At 46.6% G+C, this 20521-nt stretch overlaps 1 protein-coding gene across 5 annotated transcripts in view; it reads left to right on the top strand.

Moving 5' to 3' along the window:
- klc3 (kinesin light chain 3) overlaps positions 1-20521 on the top strand; it is an 87839-nt gene that overhangs the window by 11731 nt on the left and 55587 nt on the right. For 4 of the 5 annotated variants that reach the window (XM_080183977.1, XM_080183974.1, XM_080183978.1 and 1 more), the window contains exons 2-3: positions 15653-15902; positions 19959-20186. In XM_080183977.1, the coding sequence (XP_080040103.1) occupies positions 15666-15902; positions 19959-20186 (465 nt within the window). In that variant the 5' untranslated portion in view covers positions 15653-15665. Of the gene's footprint in view, positions 1-182; positions 280-15652; positions 15903-19958; positions 20187-20521 lie in introns of those variants that run through there. The other variant, XM_080183975.1, reaches the window with a different exon arrangement.

Below are 20521 nucleotides of genomic sequence, written 5' to 3'. Positions count from 1 at the left end.
GAACATGAAGTAAAATTCTTTTCATATCTTGAATTTACATGCCTTAATTTGCCTGCATTTTACTAGTTATTATCTGCAAGGTTGTGCTGACTTGCTGGAGTAGCTCGTCGTTTAACCAGCTGTCGCGACAAAGCTGTGAATGAGAATATAATTATATGAATATTAATTATACGCTCAGTGTCAGCGCTTCTCCTGGAGTTGAGGAGTTCTGTTCGTCAGCCAGCAAAAGCTACTTTCTGGCTTCACCCGAGACTGAGAGACACAGCAACTGTTTAGCTTGTGAGTATTGAGATGGTGTTTTATGTTCCCTCGCCTCTTAATCCGTCACGGCGACTCCCGCTGCTGTCCTTCAGGTTTTGTATTCAGGCTGCTCTTTCCTGAGTTCAAATTAGAGTTGACAGCGGTGGACGTGATTGTGTTGAGAGCGCTTGCGAGTAAGTGTATTATTTAACTCGGAACGGAGGTGTACAGACCAGGGCCGCCCCGTCCTCTGGTCCTCGTCACGGCTGAGCTAGCCCCATCCCCGCCAAGGTGGTGGGGGCAATGTGAAGGGGTGAGGAACAAGCTTTGGATTGCTGGTTGTGTGATCAGAAAATGGCGTTTGTCTGTGACTTGATCTCCAGTCAAACACTTGACCTGCGTATCCACTAGGTTCATGTGCAGGGAGGGCCGCCTGGGTGAAGAACGAGGGAGGCCTACCTCACTGGCAGAACTGTACTCCAGCAAACATCAAGGACTGGGGAGGAGTGTATGGGAAGCAGCAGGTTAGAGGAAGCATCGGTCTGCTTCCAATGAGTTTTAAATATGCCTCATAGAGTGTCCTGGTGATAAAAGTTGTGGGCAGACCCACCGTGCCCATCGTAGCAACTGCTACTCCCCATCCCCTGCCATCTCAACAGAAACCCGAGAACCAAGAACGGAAAACAAGTTATTCAGCGTTGAAACGCATCCGGAGTGCATGGCCTCTTAATCTATTAATAATGAGATTCCCGTTGATTCTTCAGCTTCTCCATTCACGGCGGTTAATCATGGTGCGGATGTTGATAGAGCTAATTGCATAAAACGACTCGCGTTTGCTGCTTGAATCTTTGATGGTGCAGACCTTGTAACAAAGGGCAAGAGGGGCAGAGGTCAGCAGAAAGCATTCGCATTTCCTTAGCGCCTTTCATAACCTCAGCATGCCACAGAGCACTTTGGGGTTTACAGCCAGTGAAACACTCTTGAAGTGCAGCCATTGTTGCAGTGTAGGAAACGCAGCAGCTGAATGGTGCACAGCAAGATCCCAGCACCCACGTTGCCCAGAGAACCTGTTTTCCTGATTTTGGTGGAGGGATTAAATACATGCGCCAGGACACACAGGAGAAACGTCTGTTTCCAGTGGAGAAAAGAGACCGATTATGGTCTGAGGCTGGACACAGGGTAACAGTTTAATGCCTCTCTCTGAAGATGGCATGCACTTCTGACAGTTACTCCCTCTGTACTACAGTGGGAGTGTGCTTCTGGTATGGGACTTCACCCAACTACAGGTGAGAGTGATAAACCTGACCCAAAACATCGAAGCACAGGACATGCTTGTAAGAATTTTTGAAGAACGTCTTATTCTTTTGTGAATTATTTTGCGTTTTGTGTTTGGAATGGTAGTAAGTTGAATTGAACACTCTGTTCCTCAGTGTAAAGTGTTGAATGAATCACAGAAATCTACAGTGCAGTAAGAGGCCATTCAGCCCATCAGGTCTGCACCTGTCTCTCTGACAGCGTATCTTATCCAGGCTCTTTCTCACACCCTGTCCCCATAATCCCACACATTTAGCGTGGCTAATCCATCTAACCTACACATCTTTGGACACTAAGAGAAAATTTAACATAGCTAATCCATCTAATATGCACATCTTTGGACACTAAGGGACAATTTAGCATGGCCAATCCACCTAACCTGCACATCTTTGGATTCTAAGCAGCAATTTAGTATGGCCAATCCATCTAACCTACACATATTTGGACACAAGGAGCAATTTAGCATGGCCAATCTACCTAACCTACACATCTTTGGACACTAAGGGGCAATTTACCACAGCTAATCCACCTAGCCTGTACATCTTGGGATGCTAAGGGACAAGTTAGTATGGCCAATCCTATACTTGCCACTTTATAATCTGCAGGGACCATTTCAGGATTTGTAGAATTTTGGAAGATGACCGCCAATGTATCCACAATTTCTACAGCCACCTTCTTCAACGCACTGGGATGTCTCTCATCAGATCCAGGGGATTTACCATTTTTCAGTCACATTCATTTCTCCAGTATTACTTAACGTGTTTAATTTCCTCACTAGTCCCTTGGTTGTCTAGAATTTGTGGCAAGTTTTTTCAGTCATACAGACACAAAGGGGGTGATCTTACCAGCCAATGAGTGCGGTGAACTGGTAAGATCGTGAGAGAGCCAAGAAATCAGGTTCGTGCCCAATTTCTCACCTCTTGTGATCATGCCAGCACCAGATATTCGGTGAGGTAAGTGTCACACCGATTTCCCGCCTAGAGATAAATAGATTATTCAAACTAAATTTAAATGCATTTTGCATTGAATTAATGAGCCCGGGACGTTAACATCCAGGTTCATTTGCCTGTGTGACCTTGCCAAGAGAGGTTCTCTCCAGCGAGAATTGTAGCTGATCTCTAGCAACAGGGATCAGATGTGATGGTCTTGCTGGTAGAACCGGAGGGCTTTGAGTCCCCAACTCGAGGTCGGGGCAAGGGGGAGTGGCCCTTGGGCAGTGCCAGCCTTTGGGGGTTTCGGTCAGGCAAATGAGTTTGGTCTGCTAGGGTATGAACTCCCTGATTGAATCCTAATTGATGACCCAGTTAGGGAGCCTTATGTTCTCTATTCAAAGCAGGTGTGTCAGTCTCTCTGCCTGCTGCAGCAGGGAGCGCACAGGGAGCACTTTGTTGTGTAGTATATCTTATAAATAAATAAACTTTTGGTCACAGGACCTTCGCCTCCATGGGTTCATTGCAGGGGATTACTGTGTGTGAGGCTGGATGAGAGCAGCTAAGGCTGAATGACAGGCATCTCACCTTGAGACCTGCACATGCGCAATGGCACCCTCTGCTCTCAGCCAGTGTTTCAGCGATTTAAGCCCCACCCCCTCCCCCTATAGGCGAGAAATGGTTTTTGGGTTTTTTTAGTCGAAGTGCATAAGACTGCAGATTTGGACTTGCCCAAAAACTGGATCAGAAACTCTCCCATTTTCATGTTCATCCTGCACTCAGAATGTTTTTCATAAGATCGGCCCAAAATATTTGTTTAGTTTCTCTGCCATTTACTTATTCCTCAAACTAAATCCTCATGCCTCTGCTTATAGTGGGTCCACATTTGTCTTTACTAATCTTTTTCCTTTTCAAATACTTATAGGAGTTTCTATAGTCTCTTTTAATATTTCTGGTTAGTTTACTTTCATATTCTATCTTTACTTTATCAGTTTGTTGGTCCTCCTTTATTGAATTCAGAACATTCACAATTCTCAGGCTTACTACTTTCTTGGCATCTTTATAAATCTTTTCTTTTGACCTATAAGTTGTCTTGTTAGCCATGGTTGGATTGCCTTCCCTATTGAGATTTTGTACCTCAAAGGAATGTAAATTTGCTGCAAGCCATGTATTAATTCTTGAATTACTAGCCATTACCTGTCTTCCACCATACTTTTTAATGTATTTCCCAATCTACCATAGCCAATTAGTCCCTCACACCTTCATAGTTTCCTTTGTTTAGATTTGAGACACTAGTTTCAGATTGAAGTACATCATTTTCAAACTTAATGCAATATTACACCATATTATGATCACTCTTTCCTAAAGGTTACAGCAAGGTTAATTGGCCTTTTCTCATTACACAATAATAGTTCTAAATTACCCCATATTTCATTTGGTTCCTTGGCATACTGTTCCAGAAAACCATTTAATTAAATTCCATAAGATCACCAGATATAGGAGCAGAATTAGGCCGTTCAGCTCATCGAGTCTGATATTTTATTCATACCCATTCTCCTGTCTTTTCTCCAAAACCCCTCATCCCCTTATTAATCAAGAACCTATCTATCTCTGTCTTAAAGACACTCAATGACCTGGCCTCCACAGCCTTCTGCAGCAAAGAGTTCCACGGATTCACCACTCTCTGGGTGGAGAAATTCCTCCTCATCTCTGTTTTAAAGGATTGTCCCTTTAGCCATAATCAGAGGATTATGCCCTCTGATTCTCATTTTTCCTACAAGTGGAAACATCCTCTCCACGTCCACTCTAACCAGGCCTCGCAGTATCTTGTAAGTTTCAATAAGATCCCCGCTCATCCTTCTAAACTCCAATGAGTACAGACCCAGAGTCTTCAACCGTTCCTCATACGACAAGCCCTTCATTCCAGGGATCACTTGTGACCCTCCTCTGGACCCTTTCTAAGGCCAGCACATTCCAGGAATTTGTTCTCTTCAACATTAGTGCTAATTAGGTTTACCCAGTCTGTTTGTGAATAGCTTTATTACACACACCTCTATTTTCCCGATTATACTGTACAACCTAACCACTACCATTTGCTGGCCAATAAGTAACTCCTATCAGTTTTCCTGCCCGCTGCTGTTTCTTAGCTCCACCCAAACTGATTCTACAGGTGGGATTTTCTACCCTCCTGGCCTTTTTCACGCTTGCAGTGGCAGCTCACCACCATTGGTTGGTGGCGGGATCTTTCAGTCCCATCAATGTCAACAGGATTTCCCGTTGTTCACATCCACCGTCACTGGGGAACTATTGGCGGGGCTGGAAATTCCTACTGCTGGCAATGGATGCAAAATCCCATCCTACAGCCAGAATCATAGATACCTACAGTGCAGAAAAAGGCCTTTTGGCCCATTGAGTCTGCACCAATCACAGTCCCACCCAGGCCCTATCCCCATGGATTAGAGGGATTACCCACTAATCCCTCTAATCCATACATCTCAGGGCACTAAGGGACAATTTGGCATGACCATCCCATCTAACCTGCACATCTTTGGACACTAAGGGGCAATTTAGCATGGCCGATCCACCTAATCCGCATGTCTTTGGACTGTAGGAGGAAACCCACCCAGACACTGAGAACGTGCAGACTCTGCACAGTGACCTGAGGCTGGAATTGAACCTGTGCTCCTGGTGCTGTGAGGCAGCCGTGCTAACTACTGTGCCACCATGCCACCGCCATGTTACTGACTACACTAGTCACTTCCCTCTTTGGTGCTTTTGTTAAAGAGAAGCTAGCTCTTCTCCCAAAGCTAAAAATAATGGTTCGTTCAACCCTGACAATAGTGTTTGCTGCAGTTATTTTAAGCTCTTCCTCTTAATCTGCAGTTGGTATCACAGAACATATTCAGGGCCAGTTGAGTAAATCACTGAAGCGGTCATATGTACTATGAAATTGATTTTGAATTTCTTTGCAAGAACGGATAGCCCTCAGGCCTTGACTTGTAAGCTGTAAGAAAGTCAGCTGTGATGACAAAATGTGACATTTGAGAATGCATGGCAAGGGCATCATAGAAATTTACAGTTCAGAGGGAGGCCACTCGGCCCTTCCTGTCCATGTCGGCTGAAAGAGAACTGTCCAGCATAGTCCTCTACTCCATCTCCAGGTCTGGAGGAAGACAGTCGGCACTCCCGAGTGTATAAGCCTTGAGGGCTTCTACCCCCACCACCTTTTCGGACTGTAAGTTTTGGATATGGTTCCTCAGCATGTACCGTAACACTCCAGGTGACAACGCAGTGTTCACCAACATCTTAAACATTTAATTTGATTTGATGTGGTTTATTATTGTCACATGTGTTAGTATACAGTGAAAAGTATTGTTTCTTGCGCACTATACAGACAAAGCAAACCGTTCAGAGAGAGGGGAAGGAGAGAGTGCAGAATGTAGTGTTACAGTCATTGCTAGGGTATAGAGAAAAATCAACTTAATGTGAGATAGGTCTGTATAAAATTCTGATGGCAGCAGAGGAGAAGCTGTTCTTAAGTCGGTTGGTACGTGACCTCAGACTTCTGTATCTTTTTCCCAACAGAAGAAGGTGGAAGACAGGATGTCTGGAGTGCGGGGGGTCCTTAATTATGCTGGCTGCTTTGCCAAGGCAGCAGGAAGTGTAGACAGAGTCAATGGATGGGAGGCTGGTTTGCGTGATGGACTGCACTATTCACAACCTTTTGTAGTTTCTTGTGGTCTTGGGCAGAGCAGGAGCCATATCAAGCTGTGATACATCCAGAAAGAATGCTTTCTATGGGGCATTTGTAAAGCATTTGACTTGCTGTGGTCAGAAGAGACCAGAGAGATGGCATGATGACACAGTGGTTAGCACTGCTGCCTCACAGCACCAGGGACCCAGCCTCAGGTTACTATCTGTGTGGAGCCTGCATGTTCTCCCCGTGTTTGTGTGGGTTTCTACCAGGTGCTCTGGTTTCCTCCTGCACTTCAAAGATGTGCGGGTTAGGTTGATTGGCCATGCTGAATTGTCCCTTAGTGTCAGTGTGAATATGTGAGGTCATGGGGATATAGTAGGATTATTGTCAATGCAGGCTCAATGGGCTGAATGGTCTCCTTCTGCACTGTCGGGATTCTGTTCAATGATTCGATCCTCTGGGTGAAAGCATTTTTTGTGAAACATCCTTCAATCCTCCTGCCAATTACTTTAAATTTACGTCCCTTGTTTGTTGATCTCGGAAATCCTCTCCTACGATAAATAGCCAGAGTTTCCCTCCTGAGAGTGAAATATCCGACAGTGGGTTGATGAGCTTGTGTGCCCACATGCCAGGTGCTGGCACCCACCAGAAGCTTGAATCCAATCCATAAATGCCAATTTGGTATCTGAAGGTGAAAAATTACCGTAAAATTTGGAGTGGGAGTGGGACCACCTGCAAGGATCTCGGGAAACAGACACATAGGAAATAGGAGCTAGGGGTAGGCCATTCTGCCCTTTGAGCCTATTCTGCCATTCAACATGATCTTAACTACATCTCTAGCTCAACGCCATACTCCAGTGCTCAAGCACGTGGAACTTAATGTTTGTTTTATTTATTAGTGTCGCAAGTAGGCTTACATTAACATTGCAATGAAGTTACTGTGAAAATCCTCTAGTTGCCACACTTCAGTGCCTGTTCGGGCGCACGGAGAATTTAGCACGTCTTTCGGTCTGTGGGAGGAAACTGGAGTACCCAGAGGAAACCCACACAGATATGGGGAGAACGTGCAGACTCCCCACAGACAGTGACCCAAGGTAGGAATTGAACCCGGGTCCCTGGAGCTGTGAGGCAGCAGTGCTAACCACATGTGCCGTTGTGCTGCCCAGGGCTTTGATGTAACAGCCTTCCCATATCATTAACCTTTTCTCTTTCCAGTGGGTCACTACCGAGCTGTGGCTGAACGTTTTCTGTTCTTAATCCATATTCCTCATTTGTAAGGTTCATCATTTAAAAATTGAATTTAAAAATTGGAAAGTCATGTTGCAGCTTTATAGAACCTTAGTTAGGCTGTACTTGGAATATAATGTTCAGTTCTGGTCACCACACTACCAGAAGGATGGGGAGGCTTTGGAGAGAGTACAGAAAATATTTACCAGGATGTTGCCTGGTAATGTTACGCCGTTGTTTAAGAAGGGTGCCAGGCAAAAGGCGGGGAATTATAGGCCGGTTAGTTTAACGTCTGTGGTAGGTAAAATGTTAGAATCTGTCATTAAGGAGGAAATTGCGAGGCATCTTGAAGGGAATTGCTTGATAGAGCAGACGCAGCACGGTTTCATTAAAGGGAAGTCGTGTCTGACAAATTTACTGGAGTTCTATGAGGATGTGTCTAGGGCGGTGGATAGAGGAGAGCCGGTGGATGTGGTCTTTCTAGATTTTCAGAAGGCGTTTGACAAAGTGCCTCACAAGAGGTTATTGCAGAAGGTCGAGGGACATGGAGTTGGGGGTAGGGTGTTAGCGTGGATAGAGGATTGGTTGTCAAATAGGAGGCAGAGAGTGGGGGTCAACGGGTGCTATTCGGATTGGCGGATGGTGACTAGTGGAGTGCCCCAGGGGTCGGTGCTGGGGCCTCAGCTTTTTACCATTTATATAGATGATCTGGAGGAGGGAACCGAGTGTAGAGTGTCGAAATTTGCCGATGACACCAAGATTGGGGGAACGGTAAATTGTGCGGAGGGTGTGGAGAGTCTACAGAAGGATCTAGATAGGCTGGGCGAATGGGCCAGGAAATGGCAAATGGAATTTAATGTTGGCAAGTGTGAGGTGGTCCACTTTGGTAGGAAGAATGGTAGGAAGGACTATTACTTACGGGGCGAAAAACTGCAGCAGGCGACGGTGCAGAGGGACCTCGGGGTCCTTGTGCATGAGTCGCAAAAACCCAGCTTGCAGGTGCAGCAGGTGGTCAGGAAGGCAAATGGGATGCTGGCCTTCATAGCGAAGGGGATTGAATATAAAAGTAGGGAGGTCTTGCTGCAGCTGTATAGGGCATTGGTGAGGCCGCAACTGGAGTACTGTGTGCATTTTTGGGCGCCGCACCTGCGCAAAGATATTTTGGCCTTGGAGGGAGTGCAGAGGAGGTTTACTAGGCTGATACCGGAGTTGAGGGGGTTGAGCTATGAGGAGAGGCTGAATAAACTGGGCTTGTACTCGTTAGAGTTTAGAAGAATGAGAGGAGATCTCATTGAGACGTATAAGATGATGAATGGGATGGATAGGATAGGGGTGGAAAGACTCTTCCCGCTCAAAAAAGACAATAGGACTAGGGGGCACAGCCTCAAGATAAAAGGGGGGCGGTTTAGAACGGAGTTGAGGAGGAACTTCTTCACTCAAAGGGTGATGAATCTCTGGAATTCTCTGCCCGTTGAAGTGGTGGAGGCTGCCTCGCTAAATATTTTTAAGATGCGGGTTGATGGGTTTTTGATAGGAGAGGGGATTAAGGGTTATGGGGAGAGGGCGGGAAAGTGGAACTGAGCAGCGACAGATCAGCCATGATCTTATTGAATGGCGGGGCAGGCTCGAAGGGCTGGATGGCCTACTCCTGCTCCTATTTCTTATGTTCTTATGTTCTTATGTTCTTTGCCGGGCATGGAGAGCATTAGCTATGAGGAGAGGTTCTTGGTTTCTTCTCACTGGAACGACGGAGGTTAAGAGGCGACCTGATAGAAGTCTACAAGATTATGAGGGGCATGGGCAAAGTTGATAGTCAGAAGCTTTTTCCCAGGGTGGAAGAGTCAGTTACAAGGGAGCGTCGGTTTAAGGTGCGAGGGGCAAGTTTTAAAGGAGATGTATGAGGCAAGTTTTTTACACAGAGGGTGCCTGGAACTCACTGCTGGGGGAGGTAGTGGAAGCAGATAAGGTAGTTTTAAGGGGCATCTGTACAAATACATGAATGAGATGGGAATAGAGGGATATGGTCCTGGAAGGGTAGGGGGTTTTACTTCAGTCAGGCAGCATGGTCGGTGCAGGCTTGGAGGGCGGAAGGGCCTGTTCCTGTGCTGTAATTTTCTTTGTTCTTTGTTTACACAGCTATCCATCTCCTTGGTCAGTGCAAAGCCATGTGTGTTGTGAGGGGGGGCTGGGGGGGTGTGGGTGAAGAGAAGGGAAAGCTGCTGTTTTAACAGACATCCGACTAAATTTGTTCGTTCAACCATTTATTCTTTTCTTGTTTTCATTTTTTTAAAAAGATGACAACTCCTGGGCAAAATACCAGGAAAGGCTAAAGACTGACAAACCCTGGACAAATACAACGCTGCGCCCTGTCTGATTACGTTTGACAATCTACCATTCCCACTTGAATTTTGTCTCCTGGTTAACAATGTTGCCTGCAGGCTAGGTTTTAAATGCACAGTGGATCCAAAGTGCTTAAAATAGCGTTTGTTTCCCCGGGGGCTTTTGACAACAGGATGGGAGAGATTTTTTCGCATAGGTAGTTTAGCAAGCTTCACGCTGAGAGACCCAGGCTCAATAGAGAGTTGTCACCAGGCCTATCTGTATTTTCCCACAGTTCTCACAAAGCTGCTCTTCCAGCGAGCAACAGTTTGTGGGCACCCATCAAATGAAGTATTGTGATGTGACGCACTATTGTCTGAATTCCTGATCTGCCTTGTACTTCCTTGCCGGGGAGACTGTGGTATGGTGGAAGCAGGTTCAATCAAACAGGAATTAGACAAGATAACGAGGGAGACATACACTGGATGAATTGCTCGTGCTGAGAGCTAGCGCAGATATGATGGGCTGAATGGCCAACTGTGGTGCAATAATTCTGTGCTAATGTCACTGGACTTGGAATCTAGTGGCCCAGCCTCATGCTTTGGGGAACCTGGGTTCAAATTCCACCACGCCAGTTGTTGGAATTTAAATGAATAAAAAACCCCGAATTGAAAACTCAGGTGGAATTCACCCATCTTGGGACTAAGTTCCATGGAGTGTGGACTGGGGGTGGGGTGGTGCAGGTGGGAGAAAGACAACAAATCTTCACAGAATCCCTACAGAAGGAGACCATTCGGCCCATCAAATCTACATCTGACTCTCTGACAGAGCATCTTACCTAGGCCCTCTCCTTTACCCTATCCCCATAATCCACCTAATCTGCACATCTTTGGACACTAAGGGACAATTTAGCATGGCCAATCCCCCCAGCCTGCACTTCTTTGGATGTTAAAGGACAATTTAGCATGGCCAATCCACCTAACCTGCACATCTTTGGACTGTGGGAGGAAACTGGAGCATGTAGAGGAAACCCATGCAGACACCTTTTTTTTAAAGTTTATTTATTAGTCACAAGTAAAGTTTACATTAACACTGCAGTGAAGTTACTGTGAAATTCCCCTAGTTGCCACACTTCAGCACCTGTTCAGGTCAATCCACCTAACCAGCACGTCTTTCAGACTGTGGGAGGAAACTGGAGCACCTGGAGGAAACCCACGCAGACACGGAGAGAACGTGCAAACTCCACACAGTTACCCAAGCCAGGAATTGAACCCAGGGCCCTGCCGCTGTGAGGCAGCAGTGCTAAAGCACTGTGCCAGCCCCAAATTAGATGATTTGTTTCTGATGGGCTTTGAGTGTCCAGTGGTCACAAGAGGGATTGGCCAAATTAGCAGCTAAACATCACAGCCATACTCAAGAATTCTGGCTGATGGAGATTAACTGAAGCTTGCTGCTATTACCAACTGAAGTGTAGCAGCAGACTGAGTTTTAGAGAACTGAACATTTATAAACCCTGACATGAGGAAATGATTTTATATTTAAGCCTCGGGTGTTTGTTTTTCAATGTTGATGCATGAGTCAGGGTTCTATCAAGCGGGAGGGCATTGGGTGGAAATGGACTGTTCAAGGGTTTAATTCATTGTGCTGCAGACGAGCTGGGAGTGCGATTGTAGAAGCAACCTTGTGGTGCCCTCTATAACTCACGTGAGAGTGAGGCAGTGTAATCCGTCAGTAATTACAGCATGTTAGAAAGAGGTGCAATGTTCTCAGAGAGGCACAAGCCACAAAATGAAAATCAAAGCTTATGAGGCAGGATGCGAAACTTAAGCCATCCCTGTTCATTTTTTGTTTTAGTCATCTCTGCTTTTGCCATCTGTTAGCCTGGCAGGAAGGGGGTCTTATGATGCAGTGGTAGTGTCCCCACCTCTGGACCAGAAGGCCCAGGTCTAGGTCCCATGCTAGGTCTTGTTGGCTGTGGAAGGAGTGTTTGTATTGTGGTTCAATGGGTTGTTAATCAGCATGAGAAATCCCCCTCCCCACCGTTTGGGTGGGGAAAAAGTATGCGAGGATACACTGGGGGAAACAAATTTGGGAAGGGAATTCCTTCAGCCATTCTCTGCAGTGACATTTCATTTTATCCCAGAATAGTGTGTCTGCAATGTCACTACAGAGATCAGAGTAATGCTGCCAAACACCTGTCCCCCCATACCCTAGCCAGGCACCATCCATCCTTCCCCCTTCCTCTCAGCTTCATTTACCTAAGCGTCAACTGTTTGTGGGTCCAAGTTCCATTGGCACCGCTGCTTCACAGTGCCAGGGACCCAGGTTCAGTTCCGGCTTTGGGTGACTGTGTGGAATTTGCATGTTCTCCCCCTGTCTGCCTGGGTTTCCTCCGGATGCTCTGGTTTCCTCCCACAGTTCAAAGATGTGCGGGTTAGGTGCATTGGCCATGCTAAATTGCCCAATAATGTCACAAATTGTGCAGGTTAGGTGGATTGGCTGTGCTAAGTTGCAATAGTGTCACAAGATGTGCAGGTTAAGTGGATTAGCCTTGCTAAATTGCCTCTTAGTGTCATAAGATGTGCAGTTAGGTTTAAGTTTATTAAGTTTATTTATCAGTGTCACAAGTTGGCTTACATTAACACTGCGATGAAGTTACATTGAAATTCCCCTAGACACCTGTTTGGGTACACTGAAGGAGAATTTAGACGGCCAATGAACCAGCACATCTTTCGGACTGTGGGAAGAAACCGGAGCGCCTGGAGGAAACCCGCACAGAGACAAGGAGGATGCAAACTCCAGACAGACAGTGACCCAAGCCGGGAATCAAACCTGCATTCCTAGTGCTTTGAGGCTGCAGTATTAACCACTGTGCCAGCCATGGATTGGCCATGTTAAATTGCCCCTTGGGGGCGGAATTTTCTTGTCCCACCCACCACAGGAACCTTAGCGAGTGGAACAGGACCACACAAAAGTCTGTTGACCCCGGGTGGGATTTCCTGGTTTTGGGGCGAATGTGGCCAGAAAAATCCCACCTTTAGTGCACAAAGGTGTGTGGGTTAGGTGGAATAGCCATGCTAAATTGTCCCTTAGTGTCCAACTGTGCAGGTTGAGTGATTGATGATGGTAAATGTGCGGGTTTACAGGGATTGGACAGAGGGGTAAGCCAGGGTAAGATGTTGTTTTTGGAGAGAGAAAGTGCAGACTCAATAGGCTGAATGGCCTCCTTCTGTACTATTCAAATTCTCTGGTTCAGAGGCATGTGTACAAAACTCAAACCTGACACTGCAGTGCCAGTACTGTGGGGTGCCACATCTTTAGACATGCCATTTTTCAGATATGATGTTAAAGCCAGGACTCTTGTCTCAGCGGTTCTCTCTGGTGTTCTGCCCAATGTTTATCCCTCAATCAGAACCACTAAATCAGGTTATTTGGTCGCCCTGTTGCTGTTCGCGGGAGCTTACCGTGTGCTCCTCGGCTGTCCCCCTCCTTCCTGCATTGCAACATCGCAAAAGAGCTCCATTGTCTGCAAAGTGTATTGAGGCACCCTGAGATTGCGACAGGTGCTTTAGAAAGGGTGCTTCAGCACACCCCTCTATTTCCCTTCAGGTTTCTACCTCTTAACCTTCGAGAGGGACAGCTGGTTCTGAGCTAAATTGCACACCAAAAAAGAAGCAATGTGTCTTTCCTCATTTTCTTCCCCCCACTGAATTGGCTGACTCACAGTGTGTGGCAGGGAACCAAACCTGGAGTTTGTAAACATTTTGTTTTTCTGTTTTTTAATTAAGGTGGCATTTACTGCTGATCCTTAGTTATCCTCAGGTAGAATCATAGAATTATTGAATCCCTGCAGTGCAGAAGGAGGCCATTCAGCCCATCAAGCCTGCACTGACAGCAATCCCACCCAGGCCCTATCCCTGTAGCCCCACAGATTTACCCTACTAATCCCCTAACACCAAGGAGCAGTTTAGCATGACCTAGCAACCTAACCAGCATATCTTTGGACAGTGGGAGGAAACCGGAACACCCGGAAGAAACCCATGTAGACATGCAGAGAATATGCAAACTCCACACAGATTTTTGATTTTGGTTTGATTTATTATTGTCACATGTATTAACATACAATGAAAAGTATTGTTTCTTGTGCGGTATATAGACAAAACATGCCGTTCATAGAGAAGGAAAGGAGAGAGTGCAGAATGTAGTGTTACTGTCATAGCTAGGGTGTAGAGAAAGATCAACTTTAGAGAAAGACAGTGACCCAAGTTGGGAATCGAACCTGGGATCCTGGCGCTGTGAGGCAGCAGTACTAACCACTGTGCCACCGTGCCGTGATTGATTGCTGGTGGTGGGCCTGCCCCCATTGAACGACCCATGGTTTCTGAACTCGATTGTTTATTTGTGTGCGTGTGCGCGCGTCTGTGTATATGTAGGGGGGGGTGTCATTGGAATGGGGGCACGGGGGATCGGCAGTAATTAACGCTGGGTAACTCACGTGTACAATACATCAGCGGCAGAACCAAACCCTGTGGTTTGGCAGGCATTGGTGGTCTCTTTTCAAGGAGGATTGAAGTGTCACCAAATGTCCTGGCAACAATCCTATCCCAATGCCTCCAAAAGATTGTTCATTCTTATAATTGCAGCTGGTGGGACCTTGCTGCATTGTAAAATGGCTGCCACCACTGTACTACTATGGAGACTGAGAGATGTGATGAGATACTTATTAAATTCAAAACACTCTCCAAAAGATTGGGGAGGAATTTAAAGTCCCTTGTCTCGCCTCTAATTTGCTCCTCATGAAGGAGCCGACTATTCCTACTGTAGTGTTTTGTGGGCATTACATCTTTCTCAGATGTGTGGCTTGAAACCTTAGAATCTCTATAGTGCAGAAGGAGGCCCTTTGGCCCTTCAAATCTGCACCAACTCTCCCAAAGAGCATCTTAGCCAGGCTTACCCCTATAACGCCATACATTTACCATAGCTAATCCATCTAACTGACATATCTTTGGACACTAAGGGACAATTTAGCATGACCAATCCATCTAGCCTTCATATCTTTGGACACTGTGGGCAATTTAGCATGGTCAATCCACCTAACCCCCACATCTTTGGACCGTCAGAATGTAAAGATTCTGATGAACCATGCTTAGGAGTACCTATGCATCCGAGAAAGTTGTAATATCCCCACAAAACAGTTGACTTCTTCATGAAGGGCATTTAGAAAATTAGAGGGGAGACAAGGGACCTTAAATTCCTCCCCAACTTTTGGGGTGGGTTTTGAATTTAAAAAGCGTCTCATCACCTCTCTCAGTCTCCATAGTAGTACAGTCATAATAATAGTAGAGTGGTGGCAGTCATTTTATAATACAGCAAAGTCCCACAAGCTGCAATTATAGGAACGACCAATCTTTTGGGGGCATTGGTGTAGAATTATTACCGGGACATTTGGTGACACTCCAACTCTCCTTGAAAAGTGACCACCAATGCCTGCCAAATCACAAGGCTTGGTTCTGCCAGTAATGTCAGAACACCTGGAGGAAACCTACGCAGACTTGGCGATAATGTGCAAACTCCACACAGACAGTCACTCGAGGCTGGAATTAAACCCAGGTCCTTGGCGCTGTGAGGCAGCCGTGCATGCCACCCTGCCATCCAATCCTTTATTCCCCCTTTCCTACTCGGGTTCAAGGGGCAGCTTTAATTCTTCGTCTCTTACCCCATTTGAGGTAAGCCGACCCATCCCTGGCTACAAATCCAGGGCCTTCCGGCCAGTCTGAACAAGTTAAACAGTGGGTAGTACTCACTTTCACGAGGCCTTTGGAAAGTTTACAGCATTGTCTTTTCCGCCAGAAGCAGTGTTCCGATCAATGCAGATACATACTTAATTGCTGCTAATGGACTGTTCACCTCTTTCACACACACACAGGACCCAGAGCGTCATGTCCACAATGGTGCAGTTAAATGAAAAGCTGAGTGCGGACGAGATCATTACCGGCACCAAGCAGGTCATCCAGGGACTGGAGGCACTGAGGAACGAAAACAACAACATCCTCCAGAACCTGCAAGAAACACTGAACGGTCTGACTGAGGATGAAGAAGCTCACCTGGTGGAAGAGAAGACCTGCCTGATCCAGAGGTCACTGGAGATGATTGAGTTGGGGCTAAGTGAAGCACAGGTAGGACTAAAGAGAAAAGTATAAAGTGACGTTGCGCCAAAGAAGGTCTATTTGTCCTGGAATTTATATAATAGAGTGGTTACAGTGCAAAAAAAAGGCTATACAGCCCATCAAACCTATGCTGGCTTTTTCTGAAAAAGGATTTAGCTAGCCCCACTCTCACATCCTTTCATAAAAACGTAAGAACATAAGAAATAGGAGCAGGAGTAGGCCATCTAGCCCTTCGAGCCTGCCCCGCCATTCAATAAGATCATGGCTGATCTGTCGTGGCTCAGTTCCACATTCCCGCCCTCTCCCCATAACCCTTAATCCCCTCTCTTATCAAAAACCCATCAACCCGTGTCTTAAAAATATTTAGCGAGGTAGCCTCCACCACTTCAACGGGCAGAGAATTCCAGAGATTCACCACCCTTTGAGTGAAGAAGTTCTTCCTCAACTCCGTTCTAAACCGCCCCCCCTTTATCTTGAGGCTGTGCCCCCTAGTCCTACTATCCTTTCTGAGCGGGAAGAGTCTCTCCACCTCTATCCTATCTATCCATCCCATTCATCATCTTATACATCTCCCTGCACTCTGGCAGCACCCCCCCCACACCCCACTCTCCAATGCTCACTAATTCCCTATTGTAAACTGTAATTGATCCAGCCTCCATCACTCTCTAGGGCAGTGCATTCCAGATCCTAACCACACTGTGTAAGCTCACGTTGCTTTTGGTACCTATGCCAGAGCGTGGAGCTCATTGCAGCAAGAGGCTGCAGAGGCCAGGTCACTGAGTGACTTTAAGATAGAGATAGGTAGATTTTTGATCAATAAGGGGAATCAAGGGTTATGGGGAGAAGGCAAGAGAATGGGGATGAGAATCATATCAGCCATGATTGAGTGGTGGAGCAGACTAGATAGGCTGAATGGCCTAATTCTGCCCTTATATCTTACAATCTTATGGCCATTCATTGTAAATCCGCATGCTGTGTTCTCTTCTCTTGGTCCTTCTGCCAATGGGAACAGTTTCTCCTCATCTACTCCCTTTAGACTTTTATGGTTTTGAACCCTTCTGTCGCACCTCCTCTTGACTTCCTCTTCTCTCAGGAGAACATCCCCAGCTTCTCCAATCAATCTAAGTCCTATCATATATTAAGCTACACCCTAACTATAACTGTAACACTACATTCTGCACCCTTCCCTTTCCTTCTCTTTGAACAGTATGCTTTGTCTGCATAGCACACAAGAAAACTATACTTTTCACTGTATACTAATAAATGTGGACAGTAATAAATCAAATCAAAGTGGCTATCCAAGTCCCTTATCCCTGGAATTATTCCTGTGAGCCTTTCCATAGAATCATAGAATCCCTATAGGGCAGAAGGAGTCTGCACCAACTCTCTGACAGAGTATCTTAGCCACACCCTCTCCCCGCAACCTCACACATTTTCTGTTTGTGTTTCACATTCCAGCATCCGCACTATTTTGCTTATATCTCTCTCAGAAAGTTTTCCAACTTATGAGCAATAATATAGGAAAAAAACATTTAGACCTTTAACACTGAGCAATGGGGGCAATTTTCTGACCTCGCCACCGGTCTTGTGCAGACCACACTGATCCTGGAAAATAGCATGGCGTAGACCTAAAAAGTTGGTTCTGCGCCTGATGCCAAATTGTTTGTAATTGCCCCAGCCTCTTTCTACTGCCACAAACCAGATTGTGCCAGCGGATGAGCATGAGATTGACTGGATTTCAATCACATTAGTGAGTTTGGCATGCAATCATCCCCCTTCCCAGAATGTCACACTGGCACAAATCAGAACTGTTAAATTTATTTATTAGTCACAAGTACATGTGACTACATTCACACTGTAATGAAGTTACTATGAAAATCCCCTAGTCGCCACACTCTGGCTCCTGTTTGGGTACACTGAGGGAGAATGTAACACGGCCAATGCACCTAACCATCTTTGGACTGTGGGAGGAAACTGGAGCACCCAGAGGAAACCCATGCAGACACGGGGAGAATGTGCAAACTCCACACAGACAGTGACCCCAAGCCGGGAATCGAACCCAGGCCCCTTGTGCTGTGAGGCAGCAGTGCTAACCACTGTGCGGCCCACGAGCCAATACTCCCCACTCCTCGGTTGCAGAGACACCTTACCTCAGCAACTTGGAATCCTTTGCCGAAGGACTCTGGTCTTAAAAACCTGACGGACGCCTGCAGGTGAAAACCTCACAGCACCTTCACAAAGTGAACGACTTTGCCCATTTGCTTTCAAGGATCTTGAATCTTTAAATCCTACTCTTCATCGACAGTTTGTCTCAGAATTGGTCCGTAGCCGAAAGGTTTTACAGAAAGGCAGACAGACAAAGAGAGTGAAATGTCTTTCCCCACACGTTGCTCAAATAATCAGATCGTTCGGTATTTGGCACGCATGTGTCTTCACATTGCAACGCTGCAGTACTAATTACTGGATGGCTGAGTTTCTCTGAGTCATGGAGACTCCAGTGCCACCCCCTTCAAGCAGCTCAAAACCGCATCATTTCTGTTTAACTCCGCAGGCCCAACAGCCCTCAAATTGTTCACTGGGCTACTAATCCAGAGGCCAGAGGCTTTATGGAGGATGCGGGTTGAAACCCCAGCATGGCAGCTGGTGGAGTTTCAGTTCAGTCAACAAAAGTAGGGGCAGCACGCTGGCACAGTGGTTAGCTCTGCTGCCCCACAGCAACAGGGATCCGGGTGGAATATCGGCCAAGGGTTACTGTCTGTGTGGAGTTTGCATGTTCTCCCCATGTCTGCGTGGGTTTCCTGTGGGTGCTCTGGTTTACTCTCAGTCCAAAGATGTGCAGGTTAGGTGGACTGGCTGTGCGAAATTGCCCCTTGGTGTGCAAAGATGTGTAGGTTAGGTGGATTGGCCACGCTAAATTGCCTCTTAGTGTCCAAAGATGTGCAGGTTAGGTTGATTGGCCATGCTATATTGTCCTTTACTGTCAGGGGGATTAGCAAAGTAAATATGTGGGAATATGAGGATAGGGCCTGGGTGGGATTGTTGCTGATACGGGCTTGATGGGCTGAATGGCCTCCTTCTGCACTGTAGGGATTCTAAGATTCTATGAAAATCTGGAATTGAAAGCTAGTCTCAATAAAGGTGACTGTGACAACTCTCTGCAAAGAAACCCATCTGATTCACCAATGTTCTATAGGGAAGGAAATCTTAAGGGCAGGGGGTCTTGGCGTAGTGGTATTGTCACTGGGCTAGTAATCCAACGACCCAGAGCAAGATCTGGATTTGAATCCTGGCACGGCAGATGGTGAATTTGAATTCACTAAAAATCAGGAATGAAACTGCAGCTTGTTCTAAAAACTAATGCCTGTAGGGAAGGAAATCTACTGGCCTTAGAGTCTGGCCTACAAGTGGCTGCAGAGCCACAGCGATGCGTTTGATTCTCAACTGCCCTCTGAAATGGAGTGGGGAGACAGGGATGGGCAATAAATGTTGCATCCAGCCAGCGACACTCTCATACCTTAACATATAAAATATACTTTTTAAATGTTGCTTGCAAATCCCAGCTCCTGGACACAACTGACTCCATAACTATATTGAACAGTATTTTGGCTCCTCAGTACTTGCCACTTTAGTGTTCTTTTTCTTTTTCAGAGAAGCAGGAAGTGGAGAAGCCATTGAAGTTCCTGGAGGAACTGGAGATAGTCCATGGTGGCACAGTGGTTAGCACTGCTGCCTCACAGCGCCAGGGACCCAGGTTCAATTCCCAGCCTAGGGTCACTGTCTGTGTGAAGTTCGCACTTTCTCCTCGTGTCTGCGTGAGTTTCCTCCAGGTGCTCCAGTTTCCTCCCACAGTCCAAAGACATGTGCAGTTTAGGCACATTGGGTAAATTGCCCCTTAGTGTCAGGGAGACAAGCTAGGGTAAATGCCTGGCATTTTGGGGATGAGGTCTGGGTGGGATAATGGTTGGTGCAGGCTCGATGGGCCGGATGGCCTCCTCCTGCAATGTAGGGATTCTATGATTCACGTGACTCACCCGCCTGTTTTTTATTCTTCCCCCTGTGTTTCAGGTGGTGACCGCTCTGTCTACCCACCTCAGCACGGTGGAGGCGGAGAAGCAGAAGCTGCGAGCGCAGGTGCGGAGGCTATGCCAGGAGAACCAGTGGTTGCGGGATGAGCTGGCTAGCACCCAGCAGAAGCTGCAGAAGAGTGAGCAGATGGTGGCCCAGCTGGAGGAGGAGAAGAAGCACCTGGAGTTCATGAACCAAATCAAAAAGTACGACGAAGAGGAGGCAGCGGTACGTCAAAGAGCAGCATCACAATTAAGTACTTAGAGGCATGGCTCATAAGTTTGCAGACGGCACCCAAAGTGGTGGCATCGTGGACAGTGAAGAAGGTTATCTAGGATTGCAGTGGGACCTTGATCAATTGGGCCAGTGGGCTGATGAATGGCAGATGGAGTTTAATTTAGACAAATGCGAGGTAATGCTTTTTTGTTTGATTGAACCAGGGCAGGACTTACTCAGTTAATGGTAGGGCGTTGGGGAGAGTTACAGAACAAAGAGATCTAGGGGGACAGGTTCATAGCTACTTGGAAGTGGAGTCACAAGTGGAGAGAGTGGTGAAGAAGGCA

This window comes from Carcharhinus amblyrhynchos, unplaced genomic scaffold (genome assembly GCF_965287045.1).
Source record: "Carcharhinus amblyrhynchos unplaced genomic scaffold, sCarAmb.v2.hapA scaffold_505, whole genome shotgun sequence".
In the NCBI taxonomy this organism is placed as follows: domain Eukaryota; kingdom Metazoa; phylum Chordata; class Chondrichthyes; order Carcharhiniformes; family Carcharhinidae; genus Carcharhinus; species Carcharhinus amblyrhynchos.
The sequence above is the reverse complement of the archived record's forward strand: the minus strand, read 5'-3'. Positions and strand labels throughout refer to the sequence as shown.